The sequence below is a fragment of the Ceratina calcarata genome, unplaced genomic scaffold, assembly GCF_001652005.2.
Source record: "Ceratina calcarata isolate Rehan_Ccalc_2016 unplaced genomic scaffold, ASM165200v1 scaffold153.2, whole genome shotgun sequence".
Lineage (NCBI taxonomy): Eukaryota > Metazoa > Arthropoda > Insecta > Hymenoptera > Apidae > Ceratina > Ceratina calcarata.
In genome coordinates, this window is record NW_017136529.1 from 392,639 (window position 1) to 409,953 (window position 17,315).

Consider the following 17,315-nt stretch of genomic DNA (forward strand, 5'->3'; position numbering starts at 1 on the left):
AAAAATGCGTTTCTAAAGTGCATAAACTTTTGGGATTGACTGTATAGCCAATACATCCTTAACTCGTGAACGTTTTCGATTATGTAAACAACCAAGTGCAAAAAGATCTCGTTAGGTTCTTCTTTCTTCGCGACAAATTTATTGTTCGTCGTATGCATTAGCTAAAAGTTCCATTAACCCGCATGAAATCCGGACCGCGCGTGCCAAGGCGGCGGGGATAGGCAATCCCGCGCGCCGTCTCCACGCAATTCATTTCTCTACACAATTTTCATGGGTTCTTAACGAGTTTCGTACCCGCGACGTGAATCACAATTTAATTTACTCGCGATTATTACGATCGAGCCAGCGTTACCAGAAAATGGTGGCAGAAAAATGGACGATAATTCTCTCAAATTAAATGCTCACGTCTCACTTTTCACGGTCCCGAGTATTTAAACACAGCAGTGCGCCCAAATATTTTATCCCCCGTTTCTGTTAGTCTGAATAATATAAATCGAACGCGGACGAAACATTAAGATCGTACGTAATAATGTATAAAAATGCGACGTCAAAAGCTGAATATAAAAAATTGGAAATTCATATTTTTAATTATATGTGTTCCATTCGAATTCTAGAAATTCGTGCAATTTTTCATGTGTGCTCGATAACAATAAATTTCCCTGTGAAAACGGAATGCAGAATCGCGTCGAAAATCGAGCACAAACAACGAGCTGGTATCTAAAATCTCAACGGAGCAGTGAAACGCGAACGGCGATTCTGGTACACGGCGTAACGAGGTTCGAGCGAGGCCGGGCCATTAACGCCGTATGCCTAGGTAGAATTCGTAGGTGGACGAATCCACGGGGACAGTACCAGGGAAGGGTAAATTCCCCAGGAGTCGGTGATCGCCGCCCGTTTGTCCAAAATTGCTTCGCTTGTGATCGATGGAATATGCATTCCGCGCGGTGCGAAAAATTCCGTCTTTCCATCGCGTGCGTACAAACTCGTTCAGAAGTTTCGCGACTCGTACAGTCGAGACATTTATTAGCGATCAGTAAGTCGCAGATTTTTATGCAAAATAGAACATTTCTAAGATCCAGATTTCTTTCACCCGAAAGTAATAGTCGAGATGTTTCTCTCTCGATGTTACGCGTATTCTTTATATTTTCTCCACGTCTAATTGATCCGCTGCCAAAATTATTCAAAGTTCAAAATTGACGCGGTAATTTTTAGCGACGTGTTTTACAAGAAAGTAATGATCGATCCTTGAAGATGAACCGTGAACATTTGATTGAAATTCAGAGACCTCGAAAACCTCTCACGAAAATTTCAATAGACTCTATCTATCGTAAAAGCCACTGCAAATATTTCCGAGCCTCGATGGAACCATCCTAAGCCTTATGGGGGTGAGTGTATTGTATGCATATGCATAGGTCACGCATTGTGTTTCTCCAGCTGTACAAGCGGCGCCCTGGGCTTTTAATTAACTCGTTTTTGTTTGTCCGGCCACCGGGTAGCGGCCCCGCGCGCGATGGAATTCCCGAATCGGGCTCGCACGCGAAATTGCATTTTTCTTCGTCGCCATTCTTCGAACGTCATGCCGTGCCAGAGAGGCTGTCGCGTCGCATAGCGGGCAAATTGCGCGGGCGAAATTACGCTATTCAGTCGAATCGTACGTTTTCAACCGATTTCGTTTAATCCATTCAATGATCGATGAAATTTTTCCTGGTATTGAACCGCAGTCAAAGTTATGAAACTCCCGTTCGTCGCTTCAGCTACGACCATTTTTTATATTCAAATGTCTGCACGGCGAATTTTTTATTAATTATAGTATTCAATAATTGTGATCTGTCATCAATTTTATATATTTTACTGAAACGCGATTGATGAAGTAACGTCCAAATTAATTTCTGTTAATCGGACGACTATTTAGAGGATCAATTGAATTAATCATGCGACGGATTCAAGTGTATAGATGCATAATAAATCAGGCTTTAAATAACACGCGGTGTCTAAATTAAATCTAAGTCGCGTCCGAAATTAGACGTATCTAAATAGTCAGTTAAAACTCCGTCTAGTTTCCAAATTTCAGTGGTCCTTCGGAAATGATCGCAACTAATAATAGTCACGTGTACGCGTCTTGCCAAAGAAATTTTGTTGCTTCGCCCTGACCAGACGTAAATCGTAACCAAAATAGATAACAAGTCTATCAATTAAATAGAACGCTTTATATCGATTTACTGCATCGAAAGTATTTGAAAATTGTCTACCACTTTAATTCAGAGTTTCCCACGATAAATATAATGATTTTGCAACCATGAGATACAAATTCTTAAAATAAGCATTTCCTTTCGAAGTGATTTTAAAATCCAGTTCGTCATGTCGATAGATCGTTCGAGCCAATCACTTGCACGTTAAATCTCTACTACGTCATTCGAACTTCTAGCGACAGATTTAAGAGCATGCTGGATACTCCGAGATTGGAACGGGTGTTCATCCTTTTCACCGGTTGTCTGGAATCAGACCGCGTGAACCAATGAAGCTTCCACCGTGGCGCACTTACGCGCCGGTATGGCACGGCAGTCCAATTTATAATAGACTGGAACACGGTGTGGATTTAACTTGGGATGTAGGCCACCCAGTGGCACGTGAACGCGCGTCCGGATCGCGACTGCCCGTTTTCTCTCGCCCAAAGTTCTCTCATCCTAGGCCTGACCGACGATACCGACCAGACGAGGGAGAGGGGACCTTGACGGAACAGGTGCATTTCACGGATTCGACGGATTTATTCTTGAAACTCGTACAAGCGTACCATGAAACTTTCAGATGAATAGCTCGAGCGTTAGTTTAATCGGAGTTCGAGGAATCAGGATGAATGATTTAAGGGTCGAACGTGAGTGAAGTAAGTTCGAAGACTCGCGCCGATAGGATAAACTCGTTTTCGATAAAACAGAACGTTTTTTATAGTGATCTGTGGAAGTTCTCGATCCAAGTGCGACTGGAAAAAGTGTATTCAACGATTGGTAATAGTTCGACGTAAAGATCTTGCCTCGTCCACTTCGTAAATTAAGTACTCGATCGTAAGTACGGTTCAGTGTCGAGAGAATGTTTAATGCAATTTATGTTGCTTTTGCATACACTGTGCTTTTAGCCTGGCTCGTTAGTCGTACGAAACAGTTGACGAGTGCCAAAATCGCAATCAAATATTCTAATTTAACATTACTTCCGGATCACGTGGCTCGCCGAATTCATCGATACGATAATGTCACTCGCAATAAATAGGAAACATTTTCTCAGTTCCTTGATTAGAAGTCGATATCTCGTTTCCTTTGACGAGCGAACGTAAAACACGGTTTACTCTCAGTGCGGAGCGATTCCACGTGCATCGGACATAATCGTAATCATTACGAATTCCCCGGCCGGCATGTTTATGGATCAATCCAGCGTCGGGGCACGCAAACGGCTCGGCGCATCAGTAGGTACGTGCAAATCCGTGCGGCGGCGTTCATTCATAAGTTTATGGCGCGTGAAATGTGCCGCAGGAATTTACATACCTACCAGGTTTGTAAGCGCGTCCTCCTGGCCGAAACCCCTAAACGTTACCACCCCCGCCGTCCCGGAAAACTGTGACCACTCTCTGTTAAAAACATCGCCGTCGCATTAACACGGCGGGACATTCATCGAATTACCCGGCCCATTAAGCGATCAACGAACTCCCCGTGCAACTCCTATTCGATTAACAGAGATTTTTACACTTCAAACGAAGCGTTCCATCCTCGTAAGAGGATGACTCACGGAAATCGATGCGTCGACCCCGAAAATCGAGTCGCGTCCGACCCAGAAGGATTCTGCACCTGTCAGGGCAGAACTCGCGCGTGTTACCGAAGCGAAGCGGAGCGGAGCTACGCGGAAGGGAGCGGCGGGCAACGGCGCTCGGCCGCGACCGTTCCTCGTTTCTGGGGTAATTTTAGATCGGCGAGATAGCGGTGGTTGCCGTTCGCGTACGCGTGTCGGTGCCGGAAGGAGAATGAGACGCGCCACTGCGAGTGGGGAGGAATAACAGCGTGGAGGGGTAGAAAAATCCGTCGACGAGAAATGTTTACGATAGAGAAAACGAAACGGAGAAGACGTAGGAGGACGGAGAGGTGACGTTTCCTATGGGAGGAACAAGGCCGAAGCGGAAGATCAGGGTGAGACATAGCGATGGGACTGATCCGATTTCAACCGAAACCGAAGACCTAGATTCGCGAAATTAGAATCACTCGGAATGCGGTCGAATGCCCTTCTGGATATCAGAATGAAAGACCTGTCTTTCATTGGTGTGTCAATCATAGAGAATTTCAAGACGCTTGTATTAAGAGAGGAATCCAATTAAAAGTGGAACAGGCAGATAACGAGAGAGATGTATTTGATACCGTGAGATAGTTCGCTACGAGTCAGAAGCCTTGTCTAAAAGTTAAGTAACTCTTCATCGAAACGTATTGTTCGCTGGAAGCTGTAACACGTAATATCTCCTCTTGGAGCAAATATAATAAAAGTCGCGGGAGTTTTTATTGGTGTACTTGAACGAACTTTAACTTGCGCTCTTTTTGAACTTCTCTCTTTCACTAGAACCGACTCGAATCACTTCGAGTCCGTTGCTGACCGACGAAGAGAACGACGTGAAACCGTCGGGGAGAGGAAGACGAAGAAACGGGTGTGAAAGAGAAGGCGGAGCGATGTGGATCGTTCGAGAGGTGGCAGCGCCGAGGCGTGAGAATGAAGGAGAGAGAGAAAGAGAGAGAGAGAGAGAGAGAGAGAGAGAGAGAAAGATGAGAGAAGAGAGGCCACGAGTCCGGGAGTGAGTGGTCTACTCGAACGCAGTTATGCCGACCAGCTCAAACCGGGTGCCGCCAAATCGAACCCCGGTTCGAATTCCGCACGGCCGTGGCCGCGAGAAGACGGAAACGCAAGGAGAATCGGAAGACGAGGAGGAGGAGGAAGAGGAAGAAACGAGCCGAAGGAAACCGGAAGCAGCAGGGTAGACAAAAAGCGTTGGCGCCGGCGAGAAAAAGCGACGAGGAAAAAAAGTTAAAGGAGCGAGGTACGAAGAAGCTTCCTGCCTTCCCGTGTGTACCGGTGTAGAAAAAACAGGGGGTCCGAAAGGGGGAATGCTCGCGGGACGAGAACGGGGGGTACGGTCGGGTCGCGTTCGGCGAGGTAGTAAGAGATAAAAAAGAACGTACAAAACAGAGAGGAGGTCGGCCAGCGAGCTCCCGGTCGTTAGTGAGGTGCGAGCGAAAGAAGGATGAAAAAAAGGCATTGTTGCCTGTGTCTGTGTTCTTTCTTGCGATTCTTTTTTCGTCCCTTTTTACGTTACTTCTTTCGTTCCTTTTTCCCTTTCCTCAATTCTGTTTCCTTCTTTTTATGCTCCATTCATTTGTTCGTTTTGCCAACCGAGCGAATGTGTGTCGCGTGTGACAGAAGCCTGCCGCTCTTTTCGTTCTCTGCCCTTGCCGGACTGTAACGTGATTTGAACGACGTTACGTTTTCAGAATATAAGAAGAAACCTTGTCCTCTCTAGTGAGTCAAGAGAGACAAACGTTCTCTCCGTGAATTTTGGGAGGAACGTATCGAGAGAGTCGTGTGCCAGTGCATTCGGATCGGTAATCAGTTTTCTGCCAAAAGTGGAAACCGCGTGGCTCGCGTCGGGCGTCGGGTTCCTTCGGGTCAGAGGATATTTTCTGCGGCGATGATTCACGGACGGCCGGCGATCATATGGCTCGTATTTACGATGCGGATTGAGATTCGACAGCGGGAAATTGACACGCGAGACAAACAGACAGTGAGTGGAAAAACCGTGGAACGATCGTACACACGACTTTGACTTCCATCGAGCCTATTTCTTCTGGTAGGTCTCGCGTGATTTATTAAACCAGAAAACGTGCACACAATCCTCAGGTAGTAATTAAGTTATTTTGTTATTGAGTATTCGTAGAATAAACATGATCTTATCTCGAGTAGATCGATCTTCGTGAAACTAATAATTCCCTGCTGACTCAATTTAGAGAGTTGCACGAGGCATTTTCCAAAGACTCTATATATAGCTGTTTCAAACGAAATTTCATATTGACCGGTTCATATGCCAACGATACGTAGGCGAAGGAGCAAACATACGATTGATTATTATTTTTTCATTACGAATTTTGGCTGTAAAAATGAGAAATGAATTTGGGAGCCGGAGAGGATTCGCGACAGAAAAAAAGTGTATTTCTGGATTGTCCGCGTGTCAGTCGTTCCGACGATTGTCAGACGGGCCGTGCTGAAAATTTTCACTGTTTTCTTTCACGCCTATTAATACCCGGCCGCTGTTTGGATTACGAATGGTGGTTTTAGGAATGCACGTATACATGCGTACGTCTTCCCATTCGTTTCCATTCACCGAAGAACGTGGCCTACGTTCGATAATTTATTTTCCCGCCCGTAGCCTGCCTAGCCGTTGTTTCGCGTTTTTCACCTTTACGATTCTTTTTCTCCACCAAACCGAACAGTGTTCCCTCGCTGGAGAAACGCGAAGAGCGAGGATAAATTATGACCCCCGCGTTTCGCCCTGCCGCGCGCCAGACCACCCTTTCGTTTCGATTGAACATCGAATCTAGGATACCGCAAAGAAAATATCGAAAACGCGGATCGCAAGGCTTCTTCTTCCTTTATTTATTATTCTAACATCCCGCACGCCGGTGTTCCACCACTCTTTTAAAACAATTCCACGGTTACGAATAAACAGCCGAATATTTATGCGCAGTTTTATAACTCTCTTTGAAATAGAACAAAGTACTCGTACAACTATTGACTCACGCCCGTGTAACTTACGATTATTTTCTTAACAATTAATTTGAGTCTGAAACCTACGAAATTCTGATCGTATTTAACAAAATGCTGATTCCGTTCGTTTCGCAAGTCCTAATTCACAGTTCTCGATAATCACCGGGAAAAGATAAGTTTCAGCTAACAAGTCGTACGGAACCCTCGCGTCGTTAACTATCGAGAAGAAAAAGCAGGGAAGCAATTTGGAGACCGAACATCCAGCCGCAGCCCTCGCCATAAACTTCTTTTGTCCTCTCCCGCGGGGAGAGAGAAAACAAACACGAGATCAAATTGCACGCGTATTCGTCAACGGCCACCCTCTTACGAAGTTCGTAAACTACGGGGGGGATGATCACTGCGTCCAGCGAAGAAATAGATTTTCTTAGCGCTTATTCTGATTATCTACTCCCGATCATAAATCATTTTCCTGTTTATATATTTTATTATTTTAAACCGATTGATTGTGAGGTCGATTTTACTATACGCTGCTTGAGAAACGATTTCAGTTGATCGCGTCAGTGGCTTTTATTGCCAAACGCCCCGTGGCTTTTTATTGCAACGTCCACCGAAACGACTTCGACCGGTCGAAACACGGACTGCACTACCCTTGGAACGGCGATAGTTACCCCGGGCCTAATTTTTCCTGTCGCAATTCCGACGACCCCCTCGGTTTTTCCGTTTGTTTCGTCCGCCACCGGGAAATTTCATTTTCCTTGTCAGCCATGTGAACGGGAGGAGCAAAAAGGCCGCGGGTAGCACGGGGAGGTTCGACGTGTGTTTTTGACAAGGCTAATTGGGGAGGTCGGTCCCGGGAAATAGGATGAAAATTCCGGTGCCGGTGAACGGAGCGGACTTTGAGACAGTTTACGCTTTGTTTCTCGTTTTCTTTCTTCCCCGTGTTTGTTCTTTTCTCCCTTTCATTGGCCGTTTATGTTTAGGATGGAAATGGAATTTCCTTTTCGGATCGTTTCGCGAAAACAGATTTAGTCACGTGTACAAGTATTTACTGCCAGAAGTTTATTTTAGATCGACGGAAACTCGGGAAACTTTTAAACGCGTCACGTTTTCTAGTGGTAACAATTTCACGGAGAGACAGTGAAGAAACTGGTTCGAATAAAAAAGTATCTGTTTGCGAAAAAACGAGGAACAGAGTACGTGACGCGATGCTTAAACGATTAGAGGGGCACGTTCCGTTTAAATAAATGTTCTATCCCGCATAAAAATTCGCACTTCAGTCGTGACAAGCCGACGGCGAGTGTCGCGGAACGCGTTTAAGTAGTCGAGCCGGTGACTGGTCAGACAACGCGTGTCACACCGGCGGTGACGGATAGCCGCGTTTCGCGTAAAAAAAATGACGAATCTTTGTTATTCTTTTATACCCGTGTAGAACGAGATTATAATTTATCTGTTAGAAAACGAGCCCGGTGGTCAGCTTCCAGCCGGTTTAACGGCGCCGCGGTGCGACGCTATTTCTGTTCCGAGGCAACGACTTATCAAAAGAAACGAGGCTCGTTTGTCGGGGATCGATCAACTTTTCATCGCACGCGATTTCGAAAGAACCGGAGGGCGAGGAGCACACGTTAATAATCGCGCGACGCGGATGAAAGTTTTATTACCCCTCTTTTCTCGTCTCTTTACACCACGGTGAAACTGCTTTTTTACCCGAGAGCCTACGAACTCGTAAAACGGAACAAGATGTCGAGAAAGATAAACTTCTGTTTTAGAAACCGGCGGAGAGGTCTCGCTCTCGAGGAAAATGAAATCGGAGAGCACTCTTTGAAGAGAAAACTGCGGATTCTCTTGTATATTATCTCGTGCGAATGCTCTAAAACGAAATTACTCCGTGTTTGTTTTCGTTAGCGGAAAAAGCATAGAGAAATAAATTCGTGTTAGAAAAATATTTCTCCACGGCCAGAAAAACTGCATGACTTACGTGTAGATAATCGTCTTCTTATATTAACGAGGAGAAACAGTTGCCAGGATTCAACGCACTTACCTGAAACAGAAAAGAGACGCTCATAAATATATTACGTATTTCAAAGATTCATTTTATTACTATAATTCTTTATGTTGTATCCCACTGCTATTAAATTTATTGTATCTTGTGTATTTGCTGTGTTCTATTGTGTGTACCGCATGTTAACAACATTAATAAAATAAATATTAACAATCACTTTAACCAGAGTTTCTTTAAAACAAATTGCACGTATATTATCATACTAAATTGCAATCCACTTTTCCTTTACCAATGTAAACTTTTCTCTCGCCACGTTCCCAGACTCCCGATTCGAATTTCCTGCCTGAAGTGGTTCTCCAATGGGTCAAGAAGCTTCTCAACCCCGGTTCTTCGTCCGTTCACCCCCACGAGATCCCAGCTAACCCATGAATCACACGCATCCCTTGAAACTCGGAATAATCGCGTCGAAAAAATTCTTCGGGCAAATTTATCCCGCGGAGTTTCGACAGCACGTGGAGGAGCAAAGAGGGAGCTGGGGCTGCGCGAGGGAAGGTTGATTCACGACCAGCGAGTCAGGGGGGAGGGGTTTGGTAACCCGCTTTCGAGGACAGAACGATAACCCAAGTTTAAATTGGAGGGTCGACCACTTAAGATTCAGTTCCATAAACTCGAAAGTTCAGCCCCACTTTCCGCGCGCGAGGGGCACACGGCCGTGGGTGGGTCAGCGAAGCCACCCCTGAGCCGCGACGCTGCAATTAGGCGAGTATTTTCGATCTAATTCAATTAGTCCCCCGGGTAGGAATCATGGCGACGGAGTTAGCGTCTAGCCGTAGGCGTGATTTATTTTGTTAACCGAGTGGCAGCGCCAGATCTTCTGAATGAACTTCCCTGTTTCAGATTTTCATGTTAACCTAGTCCGATCGGTTTTCAGAAATGAGAAATGCCAAGTTGTCGATTGATTCATGCAATCGGAGTATCAAATTGCACGTTATATTTGACGACGTACATCCAGTGTGAGTCAGTACTAAATATTTCAATTTATCTACTAGCCATCGATTTCGCTGTGAAGCCTGACACGAGTTTATTTTAATTCCTCAAGGTATGAATCCGAATTCTCGTCTAAGCTTTTAAAGCTCCCAAAACCATTGACACGCTGCAATGACCTGATTCTATAATATTTTTAAATCTCATAGAATCAGACGTTCTAAACCTGACATTGTTGATCTTCTCCAAATCCCTAGAGATTATTGACACACTGCAACGTCCTAATTTCCCAACGTATCTAAAACTTCTCTGCTGTTACCACTTTTTCCCCGCATTGGAGACGCCCAGCCTTGTAACCCCTAAAAACGATAGAGGCGGTCACTGGTTCGGTCAGTGACAGTGCGCAAAGTGTAGGGCAGCGAGGTGAGACGAGTCAGGACCGCGAAACGCGTAGGGGAAAGTTAGATGTACGCGTATCCTGCGCGTGGAACGAAGCTAGCCCAGCTGGCGGTGCGCGACCGCATGTAAATCATCCGCAACAGGATCCACGGGCCGAAACCACGTGTACCAGCGCACTTCTGTGCGCACTTACGCGGAACGACGCGACGCGGGGCCAACGCCGATGCACATGTTAGCGTGACGCGGGTAAACGTCGGCAACACGTGTCGCGCGAGTAATCCATGGCTTGTCGTTACCTCGACCGTGTTGCGAATCTCGCGAGAGAGTGCACACGCTCCACGCGTGCGGACGACCACCCCTGATTCGCCTCTACCTGCCCCGATCGCTTTTAAACCGCTCACCGCGGTTTCATATTTTTTATTCATTCTCTTCGGTGCCAGTTGCAACGTTGTGTGGTGTAGTTGTTCAGTGAGGCTCTACGAGGAACAGGGTTATCGTTATCATTGAACAAATTCGATGGATTTATAAAGAAAAGTCCAAAGCTTATAAACGTTGAACATTATTCAGAATATCGAGTGAAGAATGTGACTGATTAAAAGAGATAAAGCGGTGGTCGACGAATGTGTGAGAATGAAGTTTTCTGTTGGAAAAGGCGAGTAGTTTCGCAGTGGTAACGAGTAGTCTGGTTTACGTCGTCGAGCCACGACTATCAATATTGCGTATCGATTCTGCGACCGGAAATCATTAAACTGCGCCACCACCAGGTGGCCAATTGGAATATTTTACGACTGTAAAACGCTCCTCAATCGAACGTACGTGTACACACCTGATTCCATTTTTGCATTACCGATAAACAATTTTATAGCGCACGTTCGTAATAACGAGTTTAAAAAAAATTCCAGTACGGAATGTGAAACTGAAATCCTGTATGAAATCATAGACCAGAATAATATTACGTCTTATCGTAAAGAATATTCATTGATCTCTTATTATCTCATATCTTAGATTTTCGACGTCGATCGAGTTTTATTCTGCAGAAAGATTTAGGATTTCAGTTGTAGTTTTACGTGTTATTGTCTGCCGCAGCATGTTCGCCTTCTGTGATTTTTCACTTTCGACTTTTATACGAAATAGACGCAACTATTGTTCGCTTATGTTATTAAAGAAGCAGCTAATTTTAAAACGATTCCCGATTTCGGTGTATTCTTATTGAATATTAAAATATTTGTTTACAGCATCGAGTGTAATAATTGAAGCCTAGAGTGGATGACTTCCTAGAGAAATATCCAAGGAGAATATATTTAAGGAAATCAAAGATTGCTAGTACTTAAAAAAAGTGTAAGTATCAAATTCAATCGTTATTCGTCAATTAAAAATGTACAAATTATTAATCACAGTAATGTCAATTGAGAGAATGAAATTTAAAGTCTTTTATCCCCTTTGAATAATTTTCATCATTTTACCGTTGGCTGGCACTAACATAAGCAATGCGGAGAACAGGAAGATCCTTAAAGACTAAAAAGCATAAGCTGGCGAGTGCGGAATAACATCGTTCCAGATTAGACAGGATCAGGCTGGCGCAAGCAAACATATACAACTCGAACATAGACACGCGATGCACGGTTCTATGAACAGATCGACCTTGCTTCCATCGATGGAAGAATAATAATTATGACGCGCTCGAAAGTTTCAGCATCTGAGTTCGAACCGCGTGTCCACCGTTCGCGTCAGTCGTGGCTCCCTTTTTTTCAAATCTCCGTCCTCTTGATCCCTCTTCATTCAATCCCCTACCCACTTAATCCGTGTGCTGGTCTCTTCGAGTCTCCCCTTTTTCTAGGATTCCCGTGCCTTAATCTCTTTAGTTTCTGACCCTCCTTTGGGTCAGCAGACCTCTAGGTCCTTTTAAACCAGCCCCTCTATAGACGAAGAACACTTCTTCTAGATCCCTCTCTTTTAATTCTTGCCTATTTAGATCTTCAAACTCCCCGGATCCTTTGAGTCCTCGTATCTTTTGATCTGTCCCTTCCTCGAACTACCTCCTAATCTCGTTCTATCGATTTTTCATTCCCTTCGCTCTGCAAACCCGTTTTTAATCTTCTCATTAAACATTTTTTCCTGTCTCGTTTATCTAAGTTCTCTGTTCTCGTCAAATCCACATAATAATTAATAAAGCCTTGATTTATTAAGAAACCGTCAGTCGATCAATGTATTAATCTGAAAATTGTTGAATGAAATCGCAGTTTCGCGCAGCAGTTTCAATCTGTTCCCTATCCCTACGCTTCATCCACTCATCCATCTTTCAAGCGACCCCTCCGTGTTTTTCATCCCCGTTCACTCTTCGCTCACCTTTACCAAACCCAAAAAGTAACGCATCCCACAAACGAACGACACGACGACGACAGTATACACCTGCGCTTTCATGCTCTCTGCCTCTTTGATGTCGCACACGCCAGATCCCCTGTGTGTACGCACCCAGTGAGATGGAGAGAGGCAGAACCCAAAACGGTCTCCAAAGCATAGATTTACGTTCCGCCGACGCGCTCTCGCGACGAGAATGTTTTCCTATTCCGTGTATATACGAAAAGCTTCGCGCGGGTAGGCACCGGGTCCCGGGATCAGCTTTAATCGAGCGTTGCCCCCCTCGGGACGACTTCGCGGAAGGAACGCTTGAAACCAAGACGAGCCTTGGTGACGGTCGACCCGGATTTTCCTGCCCACGAATTTTTTAAGCCACCCGCCGCTTCCCTGTGTAATTCGTTTGCGCACTGCCCGGAAGGATTCCACTCTTTTTTCCCTTTTTCCCGAAACCCTTTGAGCGCTCCGAGAGTCTGATTCGATTTTTTCGCGGTCGTGTTTCCGCTCAGAGATTGCGCTCGTTTAACTTCTTTGTGGCTGATACAATTTTTTAACCGGCCTACCACTGCCAACTTCCTTCCTATTGTTTACTCTAAATCGCTTTATTCAGTTTACGTTCAATGGCATCAGTTCGATCTGTTCTCAAAAAGTATTTATTTCATAAAATAGAAATACTCTCGTTCTATGTCGACATATATTAAATTTACTATATCTTTTAATTTGCTCTTTATGTGTTCTGATTACTTTCTGTCTTTTCACTTCGATTAATTGAAAAGCTTACACGTTTCTAATTAAATGTATACGTACTAGGATTTCCGTATCAAAAGCTTGAAACAAATTTGGGACGCGTACGAATTAATTTCGTTTATACCAAGAATTAAATTCTCGACATCAAAGCGACTCATTGCATTTAAATTGATTAGCTGCTTTCACACTGCTTTAGTCGCGTTCACAATTTCAATTATTAAACCCACTTCGAATCGAATTGCAACAGTAAATTGAAATCGTTAACGAAAATATTGGCTGCTTTATAGAATTAACATTATAAATTGCACTCTGAATCCAGGGCCTTTGTATTATATCTAATAAAATCGTATTAAGTTGTTTGAATATTCTGTTACAAATTATTTATTTTTTTAGGCGCTCGTGAAAGATACTTGAATTGGGATAAAATTGATTTCTGGCAATGATCAGAAAATCAATTTATTATACAATAGAACTGAAGCATCGGTACTGTGAAGGAATAGACAAAACATTCTATTGAGAATGACATCGAAACAACGTCTGTCTCGGGAATCAAGTGCTGTCACTCGATGCAAAGATTGAGCGAAAGTTCAGAAAATCATTTTACTAAGCATTTGACTTTTAGAAAGGAAACCGTACGACTTCAGGAAAGGAAGAATCGCAGATACCGTCTACCTTCTGAATTAAGCGTCGTCAGACGATATCAAATACTGAACAAGAGTTTAGAAAATGAAGGAACAGGACCGTCGAGACTTTTTCTCGAAATAGAATTTGCAGTTCAGTGAAATCACGGAATAACAACGGACCCAGGTTCAGTGAGGTCCTCGAAGTGAAAGAGCGCCGTCGGAGGATCGCGCGACGGGATGACGGGAGGCGGAAAAAATTCGTCGCCGATAAATTCGGATCAGTGGCGCGAATAAATTCCGGCGTCGAGGCGAAAGGGAGAAACCGGAAACGGGACAGGATCCCGAGGAAAGAAGAGGGCAAGAAGGGTAGGGGGAAAGGGTAGATACGAGGAAGCTAACGGCTGATAACCGGTTGAATAATGGGCGGACGGATCGCGGCGGAGAAACGACGCGCGATGCAAATTGTTTTGGACGCGCCGCGAGTGCACCGGAACTGGGTAAAATTCGTGCCGTTTCCGGTGGAACTGTCCTCGTGGTCTCACTACTGTCGGCGGAACGTGACACGACCGAGCGCGAAATTAAGCAATTTTCACGACCAAGAATTATAATATGTCACAAAGGTCGGATAGATTCTACATGATTCAAATTCGTTTGTAAATTATTCCTTGTCAGAGTTTAAGAAAGAGAAACGTGTACAAGTGAATCAAAGAGGGCGTGTAAAGCGTGGCTTTAGGAGAAAGAATAACAGCGATCTCGTGAAAAGTGTAAAGGAAGTAGATAAGAAACGTTTGAAGAGCAAAGTAGAGAATCTAGGAAAGAATTAAAAGAAACTTGAAGAAACGTGAAAGGAACAGGGTTGGAAGTGTCTATAAAAGAAGGAAAGAGATAAAAAGTGGAGTTTGAGAGGAACTCGAGTAAGGAGCTTTCGGCTCGTTTCAAATTACCGGAATAAAACTGTTTAGAAATGCAAAATACAGTTACTGTCCAAAGCGAGAGACTCGAGGAATAAAATGATCAAAGGACCAAATAGAAAGTAAGAAAAGATTAGGAAGACCGGTCAAGGGATTAAAGCAAAGTTCAACAGCAGAAATATTCAGAGGCTCGTAAGGAAGGAAATCCGAGGGAAGTTGTACGGAGGAAACCCAATCTAAAAACTTCACGTGAGATTAAACGTCGGCCGGGTCTCGCGGGAGACTTTAAACTCGGTTCTTAATGGCGCAATACGTTTTAACGCGTCCACGGCCATCAAGTGAAAGTACGAACACCGTGGAACGGCTCAGCTGATCGTAAAACCGCCGGAAAACGTGGAAAAATAACCGAGCCAGCCCTTCTTCGTGGAGTCACGCTTATTTCGGTGCCGAGTCTTCGAATAAACTGCGGTGACAGTGATTGCGATCTTCGCAAAATGATTTGAAAGCGTGAAACGTTCCGGGTGAAGTGGGTGAATTATTTCTTAGCCGGAGAGTGTAATTAACGTTGGTCAGCGACGATGATGGCCGGAGCCGGTGTCAGCGTCGGCGGTGCCGGGATGCTGAGGACCAGGCGGAGGGACTGCAGCGTGAAACCGAACCGGAAGCTCGACCGGAAGTCCTCGAGGGGGATGATTTACGAGAACGAGGAGCTCAGATTAAGGACCATTCATATTAACGCCGAGGTGGAACAAGGTAAAAGGTTTCCCGTATCATCGGACCCGAATTCCCGCTGGGCCGCGAATTTGCAAATGAAACATTTATCTGAACAAACATTTCCATCGGGACTGAAGCGTGTATTCAGCCTCTGAATTTATACTTTTTACACGTTGAATTTTCTTACGAATGCATTAGATCCGCGGTCTGGTACGTTGTCCCAATTTACAAATTCCACGAGCTCGAGTAAACACTTTAATATGAGAATGACGAGTTTAATGTGGAAGACGTCTGTTTAAGAGGAAATTGTTGTTACCAAAGTACTAGGGAGTTTCGCAAGGGAAGCCTGGCGACTCTGACTAGTCGGTTCTTTCGCTACAAATAGACGTCCGCGTAGACCATCGTCGAACGCGTTGGCAAACTATTTTCGAAACTTGCTGTCCGGCCGGCAGCTGTCGCGGTTTCGGTTATTCGATCTCTCCCAGTCTAAATTACACTGATCTCCCTCAACGACTCGTGATAAATACTCAATACAAATAATCCTTGCCCATTTAAGTGATTTCAAAATGGAAACGTGAGAAACTGTTGTGTCAAGTTTAAACAGAAACCTGCATTTTCATTATTAATTATTTTGTATTTTAACGTTAAAAGTGAAATTCTACTATTAATAAATATGAGATTATGAGCTCGAGATGAACGAAGACTTGGGCTTTATCACGATTTTGAAATACTGACTGAGAACCCTGAACGATGGTAAGTGTATAAACGAACGTTTTCGATGAAACATTTCGAAACTGGGAAATCTGTCCAAAGTTAGGATCAGCACGAGTTCGGGTCTTGAACAGAAGTTTATGGTATCAATATGATTAATGCGCTGCTTGTACGATGAACAAACATACGTTATATACATTGTCTAAACATTTTAGAGTGACTTATGTTGATAAAATGGCTGATTATGTGCGCAACGCTAATGGAGCTGTTTGCGAGTCAGATATTTCAGTCGTAAGAACGATGATTCACGTGCCGCACGCTTTTATCATCGATTTTAAATCTGCTTTAAAACGACGATGCAGTTTCCAATTAAAGTTTTAATAAAGATTAACCACGGCTGACGCTCAGAAAATTCATACCTACATTGAATATAAAAAAATACAGGAAGGAGCCGTGAAACTGTATTAAAGTTTTAATTTCAAATTCAATAAAAAATGCAATTTTAATTGGAAGTTGCCCGTGTCTCAAAGATCGCGAGCTGTAGAGAGAATTCGAAACTAGGTTTAACGGATTCTATTACGCGAGCGATGAAATACGGGTAGAATTTTAGTGGCGAAACGGTGGAATCCAAGGATGAAAGGAAACCAATTTTCGAAGAGATACGGGACACTGATGAGAAACGTTTAGAGCGGCGTCGAATATTTTCATCCGCGGCCGGGAAACGCGAAAACCCGGCTATTTTCTCGGAAATTTGTTTACCCGCCGCGCCAAGAAAAGCTTTGTTTTGCCAGCGCGTCGATTCCCGCCCACGGAGACCCGCGAAAATCCTTCTGACCCGCGGTTCTACAAACCCAGATGTCGTCTCTATACATCCTTTGCGACGAAATAGAAATTATTTACACTGTAGACTTGTACGCGAAATCAGACGTTTTTAACACTAGAAAGACTGAAACTTAGTATATACCTATATTGCCCAAAGCAGTCAAATTGACTGCATTGTGAAAGAATAATGTGTAAAGAGATTTGTCTAAAATTAATTTTTAATATTTTTTATATTATTTACAGTCATATAACAAGTTATTAGTAAAT

At 44.0% G+C, this 17,315-nt stretch overlaps 2 protein-coding genes and 1 long non-coding RNA gene across 3 annotated transcripts in view; 2 read left to right on the top strand and 1 right to left on the bottom strand.

Moving 5' to 3' along the window:
- The window catches only part of Ror (tyrosine-protein kinase transmembrane receptor Ror), a 203,702-nt gene that overhangs the window by 116,426 nt on the left and 69,961 nt on the right, over window positions 1-17,315 (bottom strand).
- LOC113465218 (uncharacterized) lies at window positions 2,770-14,142 on the top strand. The gene is made up of 4 exons (XR_003390060.1): window positions 2,770-2,881; window positions 2,947-3,059; window positions 11,401-11,503; window positions 13,661-14,142. It is a non-coding gene; the product is annotated as an uncharacterized LOC113465218 (long non-coding RNA).
- LOC108632295 (uncharacterized) overlaps window positions 14,375-17,315 on the top strand; it is a 22,872-nt gene continuing 19,931 nt past the window's right edge. Inside the window, exon 1 of the mRNA XM_018036759.2 lies at window positions 14,375-15,554. Coding sequence (XP_017892248.1) covers window positions 15,380-15,554 — 175 coding nt within the window. The 5' untranslated portion in view covers window positions 14,375-15,379. The remainder of the gene's footprint in view (window positions 15,555-17,315) is intronic.